This window comes from Bos taurus, chromosome 7 (genome assembly GCF_002263795.3).
Source record: "Bos taurus isolate L1 Dominette 01449 registration number 42190680 breed Hereford chromosome 7, ARS-UCD2.0, whole genome shotgun sequence".
Lineage (NCBI taxonomy): Eukaryota > Metazoa > Chordata > Mammalia > Artiodactyla > Bovidae > Bos > Bos taurus.
Window position 1 is genome coordinate 57862085 of NC_037334.1, and position 22226 is coordinate 57884310.

The 22226-nt window shown below is 43.0% G+C and overlaps 1 protein-coding gene across 14 annotated transcripts in view; it reads right to left on the minus strand.

Annotated features, from left to right (window-relative positions):
• PPP2R2B (protein phosphatase 2 regulatory subunit Bbeta) overlaps positions 1–22226 on the minus strand; it is a 509482-nt gene that overhangs the window by 65885 nt on the left and 421371 nt on the right. For all 14 annotated transcript variants that reach the window (NR_073586.1, NM_001272085.1, XM_059888050.1 and 11 more), the window contains one exon: positions 8023–8200. Coding sequence is in view for 13 of the 14 variants with exons in the window: in NM_001272085.1 (NP_001259014.1) it covers positions 8023–8200 (178 nt within the window). In the remaining variant the exon portion in view is untranslated. The remainder of the gene's footprint in view (positions 1–8022; positions 8201–22226) is intronic.

Genomic DNA, 22226 nt, shown 5'->3' on the forward strand with positions numbered 1-22226 from the left:
ATACTTCCTTCAAAGGCCAATCCACGTGTTACTTTCTGTATGAAATGTTCTAGCCCTTCTTTCATGATCCTTCCTACCCATGTATCCATAGCACCTTGACCATACCCCTAGGAATACACTTAAGATACTGTGATAGAGGGCATTTTCCTCGAATATAAGAGTGAGATAGGCCTAGATTTGGAGTTTCACTGGTGACTCAGTGGTAAAGAATCCACCTGCCAATGCAGGAGAGGCATGTTCAATCCCTGGGTTGGGAAGATGCCCTGGAGAAGAAAATGGCAACCCACTCCAGTGTTCTTGCCTGGGAAATCCCATGGACAGAGGAGCCTGGCAGGTTATACCCATAGGGTTGCAAAGAGCTGGACATGACTTAGCAACTAAATAACAAACAGGCCTAGATTTTAATCTCAAATCCTGTGGCCAGTTACTACCTAACCCTCATTTTAAATGCCTTTGAACTTGTGAATTTATCAACAAAAAAAGGAAGAAAACTATAGGAGATGATGTAATCCACCTGCTACTTCATAGAGGCAACCCCCTCCCCCACCCCAAAAAGACTGTCAGTCTCATCCTCCCTAGTATGGTTACATGTCTGTCTCCCTCGGTCCACATGCTCACTTTGGAAGCTTTGTGAAATGCTAACTTGGTGAAGCTCAACATTTCTAAAATGTTTCTGGTTGTGGTGGGGTAACAAGGTTCATTCTCTCGGGTGAATTGAGGGACAAAAGAGAGAAAGCAGCCTCTCTGTACACACGCAGGTTTTCCCAGTATTCAGTCCAACAGTGATCTACATGCTGTTATAATGGACTCTGCAGACCTGGTTAAAGGCCCCAGTCAGTTGACTTTAATTGAATCATAAGGGAGGTTATCCTGGGTGGGCCTCAACTAGTCTGTTGGAAGGCATTTAAACCAAGGTTTAGGTCTTCCTTGAGGAAGAGATCCCAACAGATGCCGAGACCACAACTTCTCTCTTGATGGCCATATGTGAACGTGGCCTGTGGTGTTCCTGCCTCTGTGTTCCAGCTTCTTGTGGTCTTTCTGTGCCTGACTGCTGGCCTTACAGACTTTGGGTTGGTCAGGCTAATTCACTGTAATATGCCAATCTGTCTGTCTCTCGCTACACACCCACATATACCCTCTCCTGCTGGTTTTGCTTCTGGTTGAATTCATCCTCCCTCTAGAAGACAAGGACCATGATATCAGGGATGGATTTTTTATTCATCTTGGCATCTCCAGTGCACACCAAAAGTGCCCAGTAAATGTTGATGAGTCCTCATTAGCTATCTACAGAGAACTCTACTCAACACTCTGTAATTACCTATATGTGAATGGAATCTAAAAAGACTAGATACATGTATATGTATAACTGATTCACTTTGCTGTACAGCAGAAGCTAACACAACACTGTAAATCAACTATATTCCAATAAAATAAAAATCTTTAAATGTTTCTGGGTTTTACTTTAATTTATTCTTGTGACTTAGCAGCCTTCTTTAGGCAAGGTTTTTTTTTTTTTTTTTTTTTAATGATGCAGAAAACTCACAGTAGGTCAACAGGCCAAGATACCAGGCCTGGATGTATTCGTGCTCAGTCGCTCAGTTGTGTCCAACTCTTTGCAAGTCCATGGACCGTAGCCCACCAGGCTCCTCTGTCTATGGGGTTCTCAGGCAAGAATACTGGAGTGGGTTTCCATTTCCTCCTCCAGAGGATTTTCCCAGCCCAGGGATTGAACCCAATTTCTTATGTCTCCTGCACTGACAGGCAGATTCTTTACCACTGCACCACCTGGGCTGTGGATCATTTAACTTGTGCTTTTCTTAGGAGAGAATGGGATCCAAGCAACAAGAATGGGATCCAGGGTAAGAAGAATAGGGGACTTGAAATATGCCCCCAACAATAAAAGCTACTGTTTATAGTCTTCACTTTGTGCCAGGCACTCAGCTAAGTACTTTAATGACTACCTCATTTAAACCTCACAATAACCTTCTATTATCCCCATTAACTGATGAGGAAATTGAAGGCCAGAGAAATGTTAAAACACTTGCAAGGTCACAGCTTTTAGGAGAGGAAGCTGGATTCAATCCAGTGAATCTGACTCCAGAGTCTGCCTTCCCAAATACTAAGTGACACAACTCCAAGGAAGTTCAAGGAGCCCCAGAAGAAGTCTGCAGAGTTGCTTTCTCAACCTTTCTCCTGATAACATGAGGCTCAAAGGGCAGAGGAATCCTCAGTCCCCCAAAGCCCTAGATCTGGTTTCAGACGCAGAGAGTTAGCAACCACACAAGCAAGGCACCAGGCCTGGGAAAATCCACCAAGGTGGCACTTAATATGGCAAGGAAGGGGTTGCTCTGGCACACACATGCCAATGTGCTGGTTGCGTCATGGGAAGGGATGCTCTGCTTTGACACTAAATGTCAGACTAAGATTGATATATGCAGTTGTGGACAGGACTAAGAAGGAGCTGACCCTGGGCTCCTACCTAGTCCATTATGCAACTTGTTAAATAAATCCATATCAAGTAAAAGTAAAGATACAGTCCTTAGCAACAATACACTGAGCACCTAGTTGGTGCTAGGCACTGCATTAAGCCATGGGATAAAGCCGCAACAGCAGCAAGGGAGAGAAATTTGGGAAGCCCCATGCTGCTGCTAAGTCACTTCAGTTGTGTCCGACTCTGTGCAACCCCACAGACGGCAGCCCACCAGGCTCCCCTGTCCCTGGGATTCTCCAGGCAAGAACACTGGAGTGGGTTGCCATTTCCTTCTCCAGTGCATGAAAGTGAAAAGTGAAAGTGAAGTCTCTCAGTCGTGTCTGACTCAGCGACCTCATGGACTGCAGCCCACCAGGCTCCTCCGTCCATGGGATTTCCAGGCAAGAGTACTGGAGTGGGGTGCCATTAGCTTCCCTCAAAGCCTGCCCAGAAAAATTCTACTGGGGTAAAAGAAAGGCTGCTGTCCATGGTACTAGGGAGTTACAGAAACTAGAAGCCAGAAGTTGTGGTTATGATCAGGGAATCAAAATCCAAAAGGACCTCTGCTCAGTTGACAAGTGAGGCTGATGCAGAGGGGTGATAAAGACCAATTCAGAGATGAAGCACCCTGGAATCCAGTTGGTTTCTCCCAGAGAAATCCTCTGTCTCATGTCTAGAGACTGGGGTTACACAAGGTATGTCCTTTGCTCAGGTTTCCAGCCTTGCTTACAAATTTACTTCACTCTCTGGACCTCCTTGAGTTCCACCAACACATCATGCTCCCTCTTACACAGGACCTTTGTACACGATGGACTGATCTTTACCAAGTTAGCTCACGCTCATCTTCTTACAAATCTCAACTCAACAATAAGTTCCTCAGCAGAGCCTTCTTTTATTCCCTAGTCTACATCAGGTTTTTAAAAATGCATTCACCAAACCATATTTCCTTTCTTTGTAGGATTTACTTCAGTTTGTAATTATATATTCATTAGTGTGATTATTTGATTAATGTCATTCTAAAGGCAGAAAATTTGTTTCTTTTTATTCTTGTATCCCCATGGCTTAATGCAGTGCCTAGCACAAACTAGGTCTCAGTATATAGTTGTGGAGGGCTGTATCATTACTTTTACTTGATATGGATTTATTTAATAGGTTCAAAAATGGACTAGGTAGGAGCCCAGAGTCAACTCCTTCTTAGAACTGAGAACAGAGTTCAAAGGATCCTAGGTAGATCATACTTCTCATAATTAAGAAACATCCCTCCTTTATTGAAAAGTCAGGGCTGCCTTTTGCCCTAGAAAACCACTAATCTAGAAATGAGTTGTTATTGTCCTGATGTAGTTAACCCCTTAAGGCCAAAGTCTGACCATGTTATGCTAGAACCTGTTACACAAAACAGGGACAGGCTGACTATGGATGGAAGGAAGAGGATACAAGGCCAGGTGCCATAAGGCTAGGAATGTCTCCCTCTGGTATGGTGCTAAACACGAGGCCTGGACCTCAGAGACCTTGCAGATATCTGGTAACTGGGGTATAATGAGCAACATCTTGCAAAGAACAGCAAACAGCAGAACTGAAGGGGGTGTCTAGAACTGAGAAGACCCAGATAATAAATTCAACAGAATATAGTCTACCCTTCTACCACTCAACTTTTCTAGTTTCCTTTTACTTTCAACAATAATTTTGACTGTAGACTTCCCTGGTGGTCCTGTGGTTAAGAACGTGACCTGCCAAAACAGGGGACATAGGTTTGATCCTTGGTCCGGGAAGATTCCACACGCCATAAGGCAACTAAGCCCATGCTCCATGACTACTGAGTCAGTGCTCAGAAGTCCATGAGCCACAACTACTGCGGCCTATGTGCCTAGAGCCCACGCTCTGCAAGAGGAGAAGCCCATGTGGCACAACGGAAGAATCCCCACTTGCCACAACTAGAGAAAGCCTGAGTGCAGCAACAAAGACCCAATACAGTAAAAAATAAATATAACTAAATAATTATTAAGATAATTATGATTGTGGCGGTCCCTGTTCACTGATCATTTACTTAGCAAGGTACTGCCCTAAGCGTATATGTACACATATATACGCATATGTATGAGTATATATGCATGTTTATAAACACCTTTTACAAAATTCAAACAATCCTCTTTGACAGAACTCTTCTCTACAGATCGTGATGTAGGGATTTGGCTAAGTTAGGAGCCATGTTAAAGCTTACACAGCCAGCAAGTAGTAGAGCTGGGTGAGAACTTGAGGCTTGTTGGACTCCAAAGACTGTGTTCTCAAGCACAATGCCAATGTCACACCAAATGCTAGTCATTGGAAGCTATGACTTTAAAAAACCATATTGCAACACTACTTGCCTTAATGGCTACTAGTACTTTTCGTTACATATACGCACCACATAATTTAAATGGATTTTTCAGTATCTGTGATATCATAGGATATGACAGTTGTGTTTTATAATATTCATTGTCATAAATACATAATTATGAAAACAAAGAACATCCATATAGTATTTAGAAGCAGCTTGCCTCCCATATCAGGGTTACTCATACCATACTTTGGGAATCCCACACTTTTCTATCCAGAACCATGTTTCTTCTGCCTCTTTCAGTGGATAAGAAGCACCATGGAAATGACACTAAACAACATCTGATTTAAGAAGACCTGTTTGGGGGTTGGTGCTTTTCCAAGGCTGCTTTGAAAGATGGCTGCTTCCTACCCCAGAGGCGGCTGCACTTCAGAGACAACAAGCTAAAGGGTCCCAGTTTGTATAGTCTGCTCAGTGCTCAGGGCGGTTTGGATGAAAATAACTATATAGATATCAGTTATCATCATTCTCATGATGACAATGATTATTTTACATATGGCTGTTTTAAGGGTGAATGGCATGGGCTCATTTGTATGCCAGCATCTGGCAGGCTGTCACACATCTGCGGAATATAACCTCAACTGTGCTATTAATACTTCCCCTTTGCGTTCTCCCCAAGGCATCTGTCTCCTAAAGTGCCTAAAGAAACTTCGCTCCCTCTTGAAGCCCTAGAGGCAAACTTCGGAAAACATGTCACCTAGACTGGGGCAGCAGAAGCTCAGAGTGACAGCAGCTGAGCCTGAACAGATTTCTGGCTCTTGGAATAGATATCAAGGCAGACAGGGAACCACCACCCACACTCGTCTGTTAGCAGCTGCACTTCCAGGCAAAATCTGTGGGCAGATTCTCCTAGGCTCAGACAATATGTCCCATCTGCTCTGTGATCAACAAAAGATGTCAATCGTGGTCTTAATGGTCAGTTCTCAGTCTCCATAACCCCCACCACTGGCTTATAGCTGCCTTCCCTGAAAAGCCTTGGGAGACCCTTCTGTGGTGGTGACCTGGTGACTGAGCACTTAAACCAGGTCTTTTTATTTATGTGCAACAGCTATACCACATTTCCCAGCCTGCCTCACAGTTAGAGGTGCTCATGTGATTGAGTTCTAGCTAATGGGATGCATGCTAACTTAGAACCTGGCTCATAGGAGTCTCCTTTGTGTAGTCCTACACCATCTTCCTCTTTTGCTGTACAGATGCAGATAAGGCATGGTGACACTGGGGAACCACAAGATGGAAAGAACCTGAATCTCTGAATCACTGATTGAGGGAGGCTGCTTGCTGATGGAGATCAGCAATATCAGACTGTACAAGAGAAATAATCTTTCATATGCTTGAGCCATTATGGACTCTATTTCATATCAGAACATTCAGAGCTTTACTATAATTAATACACTCTTATGGTGAAATTGCCAGATTCTATTTCATTATCAATTATCTAATGGATCATCTCCACTTTAGTGACCTACTAGTATTTCAAACTTGACATGCCCAATCCAATGGTACTTTCTGTATGTCAGAATATTCTAGGTACTGGGATACAGGAATGGATCATACAAAGTTCCTTCTCTTATAAAATTCACATTCAAAGACAGGGAAACCCGAAATACACAAATTAAAAAAAAAACAAACAATTACAAATAGTGACCCTTGTTATGAAGTTAATGGGGATGGAAGGTTATTGGGGGTTACTTGGGAGTTAGTGGAAGTGCCTGTGAGGAGGTGACAGGAGATTGAAGTCTATATGATGAAATGTAAAAAGTCAGCCCTGTGGACTCTAGGGGCAAAGTATTCCAGGAAGAGGGAACAACAAATGCAGAGAATGGAAGGAAGAACAAGCATTACCGAGGAACAGATAGGAGGTTAGGTGGCTGAAGAACAGTGACCTAGAGGACAGTGGTATGACAGGATAGCAAGAGGGAGGCAGGGACATGATCATGTGAAATCTTACAGTCCAAGATTAAGAACTTGGACCTTTTGCTAAGTTCAAAAGGAAACTACCAGTGTGGTTTAGTCCTGGGAGGAATGATATATGAATTACATGTTGAAAGGCCCACTCTATTATGTGGGGCATGTATCATGTAGGACAGCGAGAAGGAACAGAAACCAGAGAGCAGATTATTGCAGTCACAAAGGTGAAAGAACCATGGCTGGTACTAGTGTGGGCTGGCAGGAGTGGAGATGGAGAGAGATGAGTTGATTTGAGATACATTTTAGAGGAAGCAAAGGCAGGGCTCACGGACAAATTGGGGTGGGGGGTGAACAGGCTGGTAACTGGGAGAAAGGATCAATATTGACTCTTACGTCAGTTACTCAGCTGCCTGGGTGGTGAAATCATTAAGATTGGGAATTCAAGTGAAGAGTCAAGTCTGTGGTGGGATGGACCACATGATAGGTGCTGAATAAATGACTGATTTTAATATTAAATATAGGGTCAACATAGTAGGATGAGAATGCTGGGTCATCTACTCATTCAGCAGTTGTCTTGATTTCTCTCAATTTGACCTAAACAGAAGATAATAATAATTTCAACATGGAGTTGTTATATGAAATATACTTTTGGCAGGAAGAGACTGAAGAAGTATGATGGGGACATGAGCATTGCTAATAAAGTTTGATTTTCTGATTTAGCTGTTACTTATACAGGAGTCCTCTGCCTGTGAAAATTCATCAAGCTGGACAATTATGATATGTGCACTTTTCAAAATGAGATTCAATATGTTAGGTTCTCAGCGCAGTGCCTGGAATTCAACAAATCCACTATTACTTTCATTATTATAATACAATGAAAACCATCTCCTGTGTAACTGTGGTCCATAATGTAGATACAGGCCATTTGTGAATCCATCAACAAGAGGAAGGAGCCTTACACTGAACTCTAGGGTCTGGCCTTATAGCTGATAAAGTTCTAATTCATGACACACAAATGCTTCGGCATAAAGGAAGTGATTCAGTGTTCTAACCCAAAGGTAGTCCTGGTTCACTACTTGCAATTCAATACCTCCCTAACTTTGGATGAGAGTGTCACAGATGCCAATATAATTTAAAAGGGAAGAGTTCTCCACAAGTGCTAAGTCTTCGATAGGGATTGCCCCTTTCTATTCCATTTCCTCCCAAGCTTGCTCATACCTGAATAGTCTTGATTCAAGCCAACTGGTTATTGGCCCCAAAGAAAGGATACTAAAACTCTGATTGGTTATTTCAAAGTTCCATAGGTTAATTCTCAGGTCATCAGCTGACATGTAGGTTTCATAGTCACTGTTGACTGATATAGAGTTGATATGATATGTGTGCGCGTTGGCAAATACTCTTCGCGGGGTGGCCTCCACCATCAGGTCCATGGGTCTCAGGACAGGTACCTGGGATGCAAGAGAAACAAATTGCTTCAGAACCACAGCTCTTCATTAGGAAAGAGTGTGTGTGTTTATATCCTTCATTATCACACACAAAATCACAACCACATCACATCAAAGGAGATCTAAGCTAGAGAGAGACTGATCAATTACATGCTGTTTCTATTCCCTTTGGTGCCTTTTAGTTTCATTCTTTTTTAAAAATGTCACCATCCCTTAGCCCTGATGGGCAATTTCATCCTTTATAGACTCTAAGATTTTTTTCAAGTGGCCTCCTCTCAGGGGAACAGCTGCCAGAGATGTTGTTTCAGATTGTTTGTTTTTTAAAACATGAAATCTATTTTTAAAAGGAAGTTGTAGAAATTTTTAGAAATGTCTAGTTTAACTGAGATTAAAATTTAGTCTTCATGGCTTTGGGAGCCTAGGCCTCGTCCTAGTTCTATCTTTAATCTTTTTAAAAGAATTTTGGGAAAGCATATAATCACCCAATTCTAGTAGCCCAAAATCAGTCATTAAAATATAGGGAACCCATTGTTTTATCTGGGAAGATCTTGGTTTAACCTGTATATCAACAAGGCAGTGTACACTGTCATGTCAAAACTGTCCTCATTTGGACAATAAATTATATGGTCATCTTACTGATATATAAAGGATACTTAGTATTTGTTGAATAAATGAGAATAGTGAACAATTGTTATCTCCTTATGGGTCAAAGAATCAGACAGTTAAATAGTTTTGCATACAAGGGCCTTTCCTGGTGGTACAGTGTTTAAGACTTCACCTTCTAATGCAGGGGGTACAGGTTCGATCCCTGGTTGGGGGGGCTAAGATTTCACATGCCTCGTGACCCCAAAAAACCAAAACATAAAGCAGAGGCAATATTGTAACAAATTCAAAAAAGACTTTAAAAATGGTCCACATCACAAAAATCTTAAAAAAAAAAAAAGTTGAATGAAGAACTGAGAAGAAACATAGAATCCTATACAAATGTGGCACTGGATATCCTGGAAATCAGAGAAGCTTGAGATGTGGATGTAGGAAGAACCAGGGATCCTCTAAAAGCCAGGAGTGGGATGGAAGGCAAAGTCTTCACAAGCCCTTTACCTTGTTGTGGATGATGGTTCTTTAGCAGAGGCCCAGGGAAGGTAAAAACTAAGACAGCTGGTTCTGACCACAGATTCGCCCCCCACTGACAGGCTGTGTGATCTTGCGCAATTATCTTGCCCCTTCTGGGCTCTGGTTATACGATCTGAAATATCCACTATGCCCTACTTATCATGAAGGGTGGTTGGGATCTGTTGAGATGATTTGCCCTTCAGTTCAACCTCCTATTCACCCTTTCAACAACATTTTCTTGAGCTCTGTACAAGGTCCTGGTGTAGAGGGGCGGGGGGGACATTCAACTGGGGAGCCAAACCAGACACCTGCCTTCATCTGGCTGGCCCAGGTGGTGAAGGCAGGTACGAAATCATCCCATAATAAAATGTAGTAAGCACCCAGAAGGAGAGGAAATAGCACAAAGAAGGATTTAACGTGGTCATGGAGGTCTGGAGAGGTTTTGCTGAGGAAGTATGAATTGGATGACTTAAAGGATGAGAAGAGATTTACTAGGCCAGGAGGGGAAGGAAGAATGCTCCAGTCAGCGGAAAGAGCACGTGCAGAAGTCCTATGGTGAGGGTAACGCAAGAATTAAATATCAATTAGTCAGTGTAGTTGAGACAGAGAGTGATGAGAACCACGGTGGGAGATGAAGTGACAGGGTCGGTAAGAGGCAGGCCCCAAAAGAGATTTTTGCCACCACCCTAAGAGAAATGAAAGTGAAAAGTGAAAGTGTTAGTCAGTCGTGTCCAACTCTTAGTGATCCCATGGACTGTAGCCCACCAGCCCAAGAGATATGGGAAGAAATCAAAAGATTTTTCAATGATTTTGATATGATAAGGATCAAAGTTTCAGTGAGATCATTCCTGATGTAGTGGGGAGAACAAAGTATAGAGGATGAATGAAGTAGAACTTTGAAAAGGAAGGTGATATATTGATACTACTGAACACCAGTTAAAGGTATGTCTGAGTTAAGGCTTTGTAATGGGTAAGAAAAGTGCCTTAGAAACTCTCCCAATAAATAAACAAAATTTCCCAGTAAGTAAACAAACAAAATAAACTTTCCCAATAAATAGACAATATTTATTGGGCACTGATTGTGTCAATCATCCTTCACACCTACCTAGGAGATTCTTTTGACAACTCTGTGAGACAGAGAGCAGTAGTACAAAGTACTATGATAAAGAGAAAACTCAGGCTCAGAGAAGCTAAGTCAGTGGCCCAGAATCGCCCAGCTGTAGGAGGCATAGTCTGAATATGATTAGAGTCTATCTGACTGCAAAGCTACTGCTTTTCCCACTGTATCACACCACACTCAGATACTATACATGATAGGAAGTGATAACTGCTCTGTAAGGGACATGAGTACAGGGCCCATAGAATTTATGGAATTGATAGAATTATGGGTAGTAACAATGGTAGTGGTAGAATTCTGCGGTTAAGCTGCCTCTAGAAATCTCAGTTTGGGGTTGGAGGTGTTCATGGCATTTGAATAGGGTGTCTACTCCACATGCTTTCATAGATACATGCTCTGCTTTGAGGTTTGTCACAGAGGAATTCCCTACCCAGAGCTTTTGAGCTCTGTACTCCCCTACTCCCACTCACCTCCCCGAGGTAGTGGCACTGAAAGCAAGTTCCCCAGGGCCAGGGAAGCAATGGAATCTGTGAGGACTTCCAGGGGCTCTGCCTAAACTCTTCCCTGGGCCTCCTTCATTACCCTCACTGTCTGCACAGGCTTCCTGTGGCTGTGGCGACGCGGGGAGGGAACATGACAGCTAGGATCAAGAGGCATTACCAAGTGGGAGCTGCCAGCTCAGAGCTTCAGCTTCATGTGACAGGCCTGCCTGCTAATTCAGGCTGACATACTCCATGATGTAGCACTAATGGGGAAGCTCTGGGTAGGTATCTGGGGGAGGGAGCGCTAATGCTCTGCCCAGATAAGCCAGGCGACAAACATCACTCGTGATATTCCAGCACCCTCCCCACGCCCAGGTCAAGGCTGTCCACTGCCTAGGGGCACCATGTCAAAGGAGGAAGGAGGAGGTAAGGTGGTTCAAGCTTACCAACTGGACAGGATGACCAGTTAGGAAACCCCGTTGGGACTGTGTTTCCTATCTGCTCTGGACACATGCTCTTTCTGGGGCCAGGAGGGGAGAAGAGTGGGATACGGTTCCCTGAGTTCAGCCCATGGGCAATCATTTGGGTCTTCCCTGTAAGATCAGGGAGGGCTTCCTGTACTGGCAGTGACTGAGTTAGAGCACCCCTGCCCTTCAGCCCTCTCAGTAGCCGACCTCACGAGGAAGATTCCTTGTTTGCCATTTTATGGGGTAGGTGAAAATCCTGTCTGACGTCACACAGAGAGAGGAAGGAGTGGAGCTGAACTGGAACAATGTAGTTCCTGAGTGAGTCCAGAGAACCACTGCTGCAAAAGAAATGCTTGGGAAGAAATACGAAGATGCCACTTCTGCAAGTCAAAAATCGTCACATCTCAGTAATTTCATGTGGTTCAGGCTAACAGTATGGAAGGACTCTGTGCCATATGGATGTGACACTGACTCATGAAACACTGAATCTTGGAAGGACCCCTGGAGTCTCTTTCAAGGCTGTCACATGTATATGTGTGTGTTGGGGGGCACAGTGGGAGGCTGTGGTGTCTAGGCCTTACGACCTTCATCATTCTTGGTAAAATGTTAGGATCCTCACATCTTGCTTAAGTAATTATGGATAAGGAAAGTGTGAGACCAACCACCACAGACAGTTCCTGAATTCTGCAGATGAGGAAGTCAGGAACCCCCGAGGTGACGTGCCATGTCCACGGTGGCCCGGTGGGGGTTGCCAGCACAGCCCGGCTTTCTGCCACTCATCCGATTGCTTCCTCTGTCCCGATACCAGGTGCCTGAGCTATTCTCCACAGGACCCGACAAACTCCAGGATCAAGCCAGGACCTTCAACTGGTGGTTCACACCCTCTTTTCTGCACTATCTCGGCAGTGGCCATGGGGAGAGACCCCCCGAGACAAGGCTGGTGCTTCAGTAGGCTTGCGAATGAGAACGGGGCCAGCCTTGGCCCTTGGAGGCCGCAGGCGGCCAAGGACTGTGCTGCTGGAATCCTTGTCCCTCCCTAGGCACCCCATACTCCTCCCTGACTCTGATTCAGTTTCAGCTCATTGCCCTGAGCATGATTGCAAAGCATAAACAACCCAGCCTGGTTGTCAAGACAACCGGTACTGTGTTAGAGTATCCACCAAATAAAGTTTCACAGACCAAGAGAGTAGCCTCAGAGTCTAGCCTGCCACAAGGCTTATAGACATCTATGTCAGCTGGGATGTTAGTGGGATGTGGAGAACCCCAGAGTGCCCTGGGGCTCCTTTCCCCACATCACTCAGGGCTCTGTTCAATGATCACCCCTTGAGATAGGTCTTCTGTGTCCCTACCCCTACCCCAACTCACATGGCACACCCTCCACTCACCATCCTCTGACCTAGCTTACTGCTCTTAAGCAGTTCATTAGCGAACCCTCATCAGTAGCCTATGATTTAGCTCAGTGAATATGATCTCTGCTGCACAGATGAGGCAATGACCAGAGAGTTTAAGTAATTTGTATTGTCACACAGCTCATACTCAGGCCTGGAACTCCTTGACTCTGGAGTCTAAGTCCTTGGACGCTCTGTCCTCTGTGCCTGGAGGGGCATGATTGGGTGTGTGGGATAGACAAGTGAGTACACGGACATTTCAGTGTAGGGCGTCTGGACTGGAATGGAGGTCAGCAGGCACTGCCCAGGGCAGTGTCAGCTAAATGGGCTTGTATCTGCTTGGGGAGTTCAAGGGAGACCTCAGAAAGGAGATGACTGCTGAGTGAGTGGGAGGTGATGGGTTTGTGGGAATCCACCAGGTGAAAGTGGGGGACGGGGAGGAGAGGGAGCAGTGCTTCAGTTGGAGAGACCAGCATGTGCAGGGTGCAGACGGGAGGGAGGAAAGTACGAGGTGAAGAGTGTGATCCCGTGGGTTTCTGGGCATAGGAGGGGGAAGTGCTTTTGTCTTCATTCAAAATGCAAAATAAAGTCTTCCTCCACATCAGACATGAAGAGAAACCTGAGCTTGGTGAGGGGATGGAGAACTGATGAGAGTGGAGTGGGGATGGAAGGCCTCCCTTGGGGGCAGCTATTTGAGCTGAGAGCCGAATGTAGGGAGGTCAGCAGCCACGCGGCGCCCTAGAGAAGAGCACTCCAGGCAGAGCAAACAGCAAGTGTAAAGGCCCTGAGGTTGGAAAGCGCTTAGAGGATAGAAGGAACAGGGAAGGGCCTCTGTGGCTGGAGAGGAGTGAGCAGGGAAGGACAGTGGCAGGAGATGGAAGATCAGAAGTCAGGGCTGGGTCACAGGTGTGATTGTGGGGATAGGAAGATCACTAGCTGCCCAATATTGACCCCTTCCTGTTAAGAAATCCCTTCCTCGTTGCTCTCTTTCCCTTCTTTCTCCCCACATTCTGTTTCTCTCTACCCATCTTCAGTCTTCCTCCCTTCACCTCTTTCTCATTATCTTTCCTGCCTCTGCTCTTGGGAAACACAAGACCGTCTTTCACCTCTCAAAATCCATTTACTAACAAAATGAATGTCACTGTCATTTGGTTTATTCGGTGACCATGGTGGTGATGCATCACAGTCTTCTGTGGCACCTAAGTGGGTGTCAGCAGGTCACAAAGGCCCCTTCGGAGACACATGGCAAAAGGGGAACAGAGTCCTGGAAGCCCCCGAGGCCCCGCACTTTACATGACATCTGTGAAAATGCACAGTCGGGGAGGGGCTAGAGGTGAGGACTCTTGACAGAGAAAAAAACCACAGCTGTGCTCACCATGGCAACCTCCAGAGCCTCCATAAGTTGAAAGATTCAAGGCAAGAGCCTGAGAGAGAAGAGATGGCTGGAGAGGAGCTTAAGAACAGAAGAAAAGTTGGAGCCATGGAGAAGGGAGAGAGAGAGGAGTCCATTGGTTCAAGGATGTGCACGGATTCCAGCTGTTCAGTAACTCTGGGTTGAATCTGACTGAGTTCAGCAGACAAATGTGAATACCCTTGGATACTAAGTACAATCAACATAATTGACATGACTGGGCCTTTTGAAAAAATTGCTACCAACTTACATCCATGTTTGCTTGTATTTCCTTGTCAATATTTAACAGATGCTTCCCACCCTCCCCAATAACTGAGATTATATTGAGAAAGATAGGATATATTCAGGCCAGGGGGTAGGGGGGGCTCTGTGTCATCAGTTAGGAAGTTCACATAGCAATGTCATGACCACATGCTGGCCCCAGATAAAACCTTCCCAAAACATTTATTAACCATTTACTATATGCTGGACAGTCATCACAGAGTATTCTTATGAAGCTTAGTGGGGGCAGAGAATACACAACCCCCTACCCACTCCTTCTTTTCATAACCAGCTCTTTTGGGAAGCTAAAACCATGTTTGTTTGATCTAGACAAGCAAGAGATGGGAGCTGGCTACCTTTTCCTTGGTGCAGGGAGCCCTGACCCCAGTGCTCTGGGACCACAGGTTTAAGGACTCGTGGCATCTGGGCTGACTACACTATTCCATCTAGAAGCAATAAATGGTAAAGCTGGAGGAAAGGGTAGAAAGTTCCAGATTTCAGCCTCACTTCACGTTTGCCATCATGCCTTTCCTGGACTTCCTTCAAGAAGTATCTTCTGTGATTCTCCAAAGACAATTACTGTAAGTTTGGGATAAAGCCAACAGTTAAAAAGCACTCAGACTTCATAGTCAAGGAAGAGGGAGTGAGTCATCTTGAAGATGGGAGAGCCATTGGGTCCTGCTATAAATATCCCTGGTTCAAAGCTACCCAGCTAAGCAGTGCAGAGGAGCTGTCTTCAAACAGGAGAATGTGATGACTTCCTGAGAACTTTATGAAATAGTTCTAAAGGAAACCATGACTTAGTGGTGAAGAATCCGACTACCAATGCAGGAGACCTGGGTTCAGTCCCTGGGCCAGGAAGATCCCCTGGAAAAGGAAATGGCGACCCACTCCAGTATTCTTGCCTGGAAATCCCCATGGACAGGAACCTGGTGGGCTACGGGCCATGGGGTCAAAAAGAGTCAGATACAACTTAGCAACTGAACGACAACAAACAATATACTTTCCTTCCTAAAATCAAATTATGTCAGGATATAACCACAGTCGAGGTTCTCATTCTCATCTTTGGAAAAGAAAGATAAACCTTCCCCATCCTGAATCTTACCGGGATGTGTTATCCATGGTATAAAACACTTCAGGGAGGGACAGATGACATCTTTAATCAAAGCCCCACAAATGATCCCATCATCCAGCTCATTATCATATGAATTTCTAACAAGATTTATTAAAAAATGATTATAATAAAATTAAAATCTCAAAACTTATAATATGAAATTCTAATAAAATCAGAATTGTGTTTTGTGCTGTTTTGGTCAATTGTGTCTCATTAATAATTTTAGAGATAATTAAATCCAGAAGAGAACTTTAAAGCCTTATAGTTATACATTCAGGGGGAGGGAAAAACCTATTTTTGTTACAGAAATGATCAAAAAGAGTTTTCAACATTTATTTGGAGGAAGTTGCAGTGAAAACACAAAATTAAAGAAGAAAAAGGAACAATGTAAAGTTATGACTTTTAAAGAACTTTATTCCTTATTCTTTTAATGGATATTGATGGGTATCTAGTTACAATGGTGTTTAAATTTCACACATTAAAAAGGTGATATAACAGTTTTATTTTAAACTGCCTATGTTCAAAATACTTCTGAAGCCACATCCTCTGTTACGTATTTAACATTATGATGGAAGTGCTTAGCTGCCTACTGAAAGATGCTCAAGAAGGTATGTGGTTATTCAAAATTCTTCGAGGTGGTACAGAAGCACAAAATTTGAAGTTATATGGTGTTAGAGAGTTTTCAGAGTCAGGTCGACCTGGCCTTGAATCCTGGTTGGGCTATTTACCAGCCCCGTGGCCCTGGGCTTCTTACTTCACCTTTCCCCATGTCAAGGCTCTCTTCCATAATATTACAGACAGCATTCCTCTATAGCTTTGCCAAGAAAACTTAGCCCAGGGCCTGATACATACCATCTACCAAAGAGACATTTCTGGAGAGCTTACTTTTCGCCAAACTGTGCTAAGCACTTTATGCACACTATGTTATTGAATCCTTACTGTGATCTTAAGAGGTAAGTACTAATATTCATCCCACTTTACAGGTATGGATCTTGAAGCAAAGGAAGTGGTGAAACTTGCTCAAGGTCATACAAATACTAGGGGGTGGCATTACCCTTGTTGGCAGTCTGGCTACAGCCACTATGATCGTTATTACTAGAATCCTTCCCATGAACTTCCAGTTGTATAAAAAAAATGGTCCATCCTGAGAGATTGCCTAGGGAAGATTTTCTGACTTCTTCTATTGGCTTCAGAGTGTAGACATCCCTTTTATCCACCCAGGGAATTCAGTCATGATTAGAGAACTCAGCGTGGCTCAGGAGAAGTGGCTAGTGGGATAACCGGTCACTGGGTAGCAATTAACTTTGTTGGTGGAAAAAAAAAGCGGAAGGCTTTTCTGGTTAGGAGTTTTCCTAATAGCTTCTGTCCACATTGTCATGAAAACCTTGAACAATATGGTTGTTCATCCAATTATCAAACCAACCTGGGAGGCAGAGTCTGGCATTCTGTGTACCCATTATCAAAGGGTAATTTGGTGTAACAAACCAAATCGAGTACGTACAAAGACTGTCAAATAAAATAAACCACTCACAAATTAAATTACTTCCCATTTTCAGTGGGAAGAATGCCAGTCATTTTTCATCTTAAAAAATATGCATCTTAATTCCATTTTTTAAAGAACATGAAAAGAAGCATTTAGAGGCCTGTTGTGCAGTCTGTATGTAGCAAGGTCCACCCTCCCTAGGAACATCTCTCTGGGTCCTGGGACATTTTCTCTCAGAGAATTAATGGAGCATTAAGCCTCACCCTGGTTAAAAAAAAAAATAGAAAAACCTGTTTCCTCCATGGATCAATGGTGGATGGAGTTCATAAAGCAGAAGTGAGAGGTTGGCTCTGGTTTATAACGACATATCAGAGCTGTTGTTTCCAGAATGAAGCTGCCACTCAACACCACCCCGCCAAAGCCCCAGGGAATCCTATCCAAATAATATAATTTTTAGATTTCCCAGATCACACCCTTCAACAGCCTCAATATGTCCCTGAGTTCTTCTTTTACTGGCTTTGTCATATGGATTGAAATAAGCCTGAGAGGAAAAACCCCTTTGGAGCAAATCAGGCTTTGTGCTTCAGGGTCTTAAATACCTGAGAATTATATTCTTTCATTTGACAAACATTTATTAAGTGCCAATCACTGCTTTGTGTGGTACGGGTATCAGGTGAACAAAAGCAGGTTGGTTGTGGCACTTAAAGTCTAATAGGGAAGAAAGGAGTTAGTGTCTCAGGTAGACACATTGTCACAAACTGCCCAGGGGCTATTGAGTAGAGGCCAAGGATGATGCTAAAAGTCCTACAATGTACAGGTCAGCTTCTAGCAGCAAAGAATTATCTGGACCAAAATGTTAACAGTTCTGAGACTGAGAAATCCAGTTTTTAAGAAAATATTTCTAGAAAGAGTCTAAATCAAGGGTGGATAAAAGAAACTCAATATTAACTTCCACAATCAGCAGAAAAAAGTTTCAGTTCATAAATATGTTCTGGTTTAAAAAGTCCATATATATATATACACACACACACACACATATATATACACACACACACACACACACACACACATACATACACACACACACACATATATATAAAGGATCTATCTCTCAAAGGCTTATGCCTTATTGCCAACTACAAGAATAACACACAACTCATAAAACATGCCTGGGGAATTAATACATATTTTTTAAACTCAATGCATCAAAGATGATTTTTATAGCAGACTAACAATTTCATGCTCGCAGTGTCTTTGACTTCTTTTGGCCTCTCTACAAAAAAAGAGAGGGAAAATATCTTTTGCTCAGAAGATAAACTCAGTATCTAATTACCAGCCCATGCAGCAGCCTGTAATTCTGCCAGTTTTATCTTAATTTTTTTTCTCCCAGACACTTCCATTTTCTGCCAACATTGCTGTTTCTCAAAGTGTGCTTCCCTGTGCATTGCCTTTCCTGTTATTTCCCTTGATGTTTCACATTGTGCAATTCCACAGGAAAAAAGGAGACATCTTAAAATATCACAGGAGAGGAAAATTTCAGTTAACATTTATAGGTGGGGAAGGGGATGGGATGAGAAGAGGCAGTGGTTTAATTTTTGGTTAGTTTGGTTAGGATTAATCACAGCAATTGTTTTTGTTTTTTGTTTTTTAACTGCTGTTGATGGAAGTATTTCTGAACTCTTCCCATATACTTTCTCCTATTAACAACTGGGATACGTATCACTGAATCTTTGATAATCAAGGATCAAGAAGACCTCAGGAGGGTCACACTATATTCTGTCATTTATTACTGTGGCTTACTCAGATCGAAGAAGGTAAGTATAAATTTGATATAAACTTTAAGAATCTTAGAGCTGGAAGTTACCTGAGAAGTCATTACACGAAAAAGGTGTGTGTGTATACAGTATACAAAGATGAATCTCTAAGAGCTCTGAAATGCAGCCTTTCATAAGTATAAACAAAGCTATCAGATGCATGCAACTAAACTGTCAGTTCTGCCTCCCACCAACAGATGGCAGTAGTGGTTACCAGTGATATTCTGATTCAGAAACAAAGTGACTTTTCAGGATTGCATTGTCTGGTTCCCATCCCCGGGTGTACATTAGAATCAAATGAGACTTCTTATTAAAAACTGATGCCTGGGGCCCTCCACTGGGTGGTGGTGGTGGGAAGACTGTTGTTAAGTCAGAATGCCTGGAGGGTGGAATCCAAGTACTAGCTTTTTGAAAGCCCCTGTGACCACTCACCTCGAACCAGACATCTTGGAGTGTGAAGTCAAGTGGGCCTTAGGAAGCATCACTACAAACAAAGATAGTGGAGGTGATGGAATTCCAGCTGAGCTATTTCAAATCCTAAAAGATGATGCTGTGAAAGTGCTGCATTCAATATGCCAGCAAATTTAGAAAACTCAGCAGTGGCCACAGGATTGGAAAAGGTCAGTTTTCATTCTAATCCTAAAGAAGGGCAACGCCAAAGAATGTTCAAATTACCACACAATGGCACTCATTTCACATACTAGCAAAGTAATGCTCAAAATTCTTCAAGCTAGGCTTCAACAGTACATGAACCGAGAACTTCCAGATGTTCAAGCTGGATTTAGGAAAGGCAGAGGAACCAGAGATCAAATTGCCAACATCCGTTGAATCATAGGAAAAGCAAGAGAATTCCAGAAAAACATCTACGTCTGCTTCATTGACTATTCTAAAGCCTTTGTGTGGATCACAACAAAATGTTGAAAATTCATTAAAGAGTTGGGAATACCAGACCACCTGACATGCCTCCTGAGAAACCTGTATGCAGGCCAAGAAGCAATAGTTAGAACTGGACACGCAACAATGGACTGGTTCAAAATTGGGAAAGGAGTATGATAAGGTTGTATATTGTCACTCTGCTTATTTAACTTATATGTGGAGTACATCATGTGAAATTACAGGCTGGAATCAAGATTGCTGGGAGAAATATCAATAACCTCAGATATGCAGATGATACTACCCTTATGGTAGAAAGCAAAGATGAACTAAAGAGCCTCTTGAAGGTGAAAAAGGAGAGTGAAAAACTTGGCTTAAAACTCAACATTCAAAAAACAATGATCATGGCCTCTGGTCCCATCAGTTCAGTTCAGATGCTCAGTTGTGTCCAGCTCTCTACTACCCCATGGACAGCAGCATGCCAGGCTTCCCTGTCCATCACCAACTCCCGGAGCTTGCTCAAACTCATGTCCATCAAGTCAGTGATGCCATCTGGCCATCTCATCCTCTGTCATGCCCTTCTCCTCCCGCCTTCCATTTTTCCCAGGATCAGGGTCTTTTCCAATGAGTCAGTTCTTCACATCAGGTGGCCAAAGTATTGGAGCTTCCATCTCAGCATCAGTCCCTCCCATGAATATTCAGGATTTATTTCCTTTAGGATTGACTGGTTTGATCTCCTCGCAGTCCCCTCGCAGGGACTCTCAAGAGTCTTCTGTAATACCACAGTTCAAAAGCATCAATTCTGGTCCCATCACGTCAAGGCAAATAGATGGAGAAACAAAGGAAACAGTGACAGACTATTTTCTTGGGCTCCAAAATCAGACGGTGACTGCAGACATGAAATGAAAAGACATTTGCTCCTTAGAAGAAAAGCTATGACAAACCTAGACAGCATATTAAAAAGCAGAGACATTACTTTGCTGACAAAGGTCCATACAGTCAAAGCTATGGTTTTTTCCAGTAGTGTTTGGATGTGAGTGTTGGACCATTAAAGAAAGCTGAGTGCTGAACAATTGATGCTTCTGAACTGTGGTGTTAGAGAAGACTCTTGAGAGTCCCTTGGACGGCAAGGAGATCAAACCAGTCAATCCTAAAGGAAATCAATCCTGAATATTCATTGGAGGGACTGATGCTGAGGCTGTAGCTCCAATACTTTGGCCACCTGATGGCAAAGAACTGACCCATTGGAAAAGACTCTGATGCTGGGAAAGATTGAAGGCAGGAGGTGAAGGGGACGACAGAGGATGAGATGGCTGGATGACATCACTGACTCAATGGACACAAGTTTGAGTAAGCTCCAGGAGATGGTGAAGGACATGGATCCCTGGCGTGCTGCAGTCCATGGGGTTGCAAAGAGTTGGACATGACTGAGCTACTAAACAACAAGTGATCAATATGTAGAGCCAAGGCTAAGAGCCAATGAATTGGAGGGGTAAATGGAAGAGTCCATACAAAGAACTCTTAACAGTGGTTGGAGTATGAGATTATATGAGCTTAGAATTATTTTTATAGTTCCATATGAGGTTTTTAATATTAACTTAAAACATCCTGATTTTAATAAATGGATAAAAATAGTTTATAGAAGGGAAAAAGGATAGAAAAGAGTCACTATTCATAATATATAGAAAATGTTCCCTCAATTGATAAAAAGACAACTCAGGAAAAAATTATGGGCAAAGGATATGGACAGAAAATTTAGAAAAAGCTAGAAGCAAATGACCAAGAAATATATAAAAATATGCCCAACATTATTAGTAGTCAAGAAGATGCAAGTTAAGATTTTTAAATCTTTAATCTTACACAAAGAAGATCAATCTTATTAATCATTCAATCTTATAAAATTTTATTCTATGCCAGCTACTGTTCTAAATTTTTTTTCTAACCATTAATTCATTTAATATTCAAGATAATTTTCTGAGGTAGGGATTCATATTATATCTCTTTCTGCAAGTAAGGGTAACTAAGACACAAAGCAATAATGTGTCTTACCTTAAAGTCACACACTAGTGCTTGTTGGAGCTCAGATGGGTACTTGGGTATTCTGACCAAGAGCATCCTTATCCTGAGCCACTATCCTACACTCCCTTCTCAGTAGAGTCCCTACTGAGATATGCAAAATGACTGATAACATCTATCCTGGAGATAGTAAGAGGAAATGGGCATTTGCTGGTGGGAATATGAATGCAATAGGAAAAAGCAGCTATTAAAATACAATAATGCATCGGAGAAGGAAATGGCAACCCACTCCAGTGTTCTTGCCTGGAGAATCCCAGGGATGGGGAAGCCTGGTGGGCTGCTGTCTATGGGGTCACAGAGTCGGACACGACTGAAGAGACTTAGCAGCAGCAGCAGCAACAATGCACATATCTTTCAACTTAGCAAAACCTGCCTTAATGGAAACTATCATATAAAAACTAGACATTGGTTTATGATGATAAATGCTTGA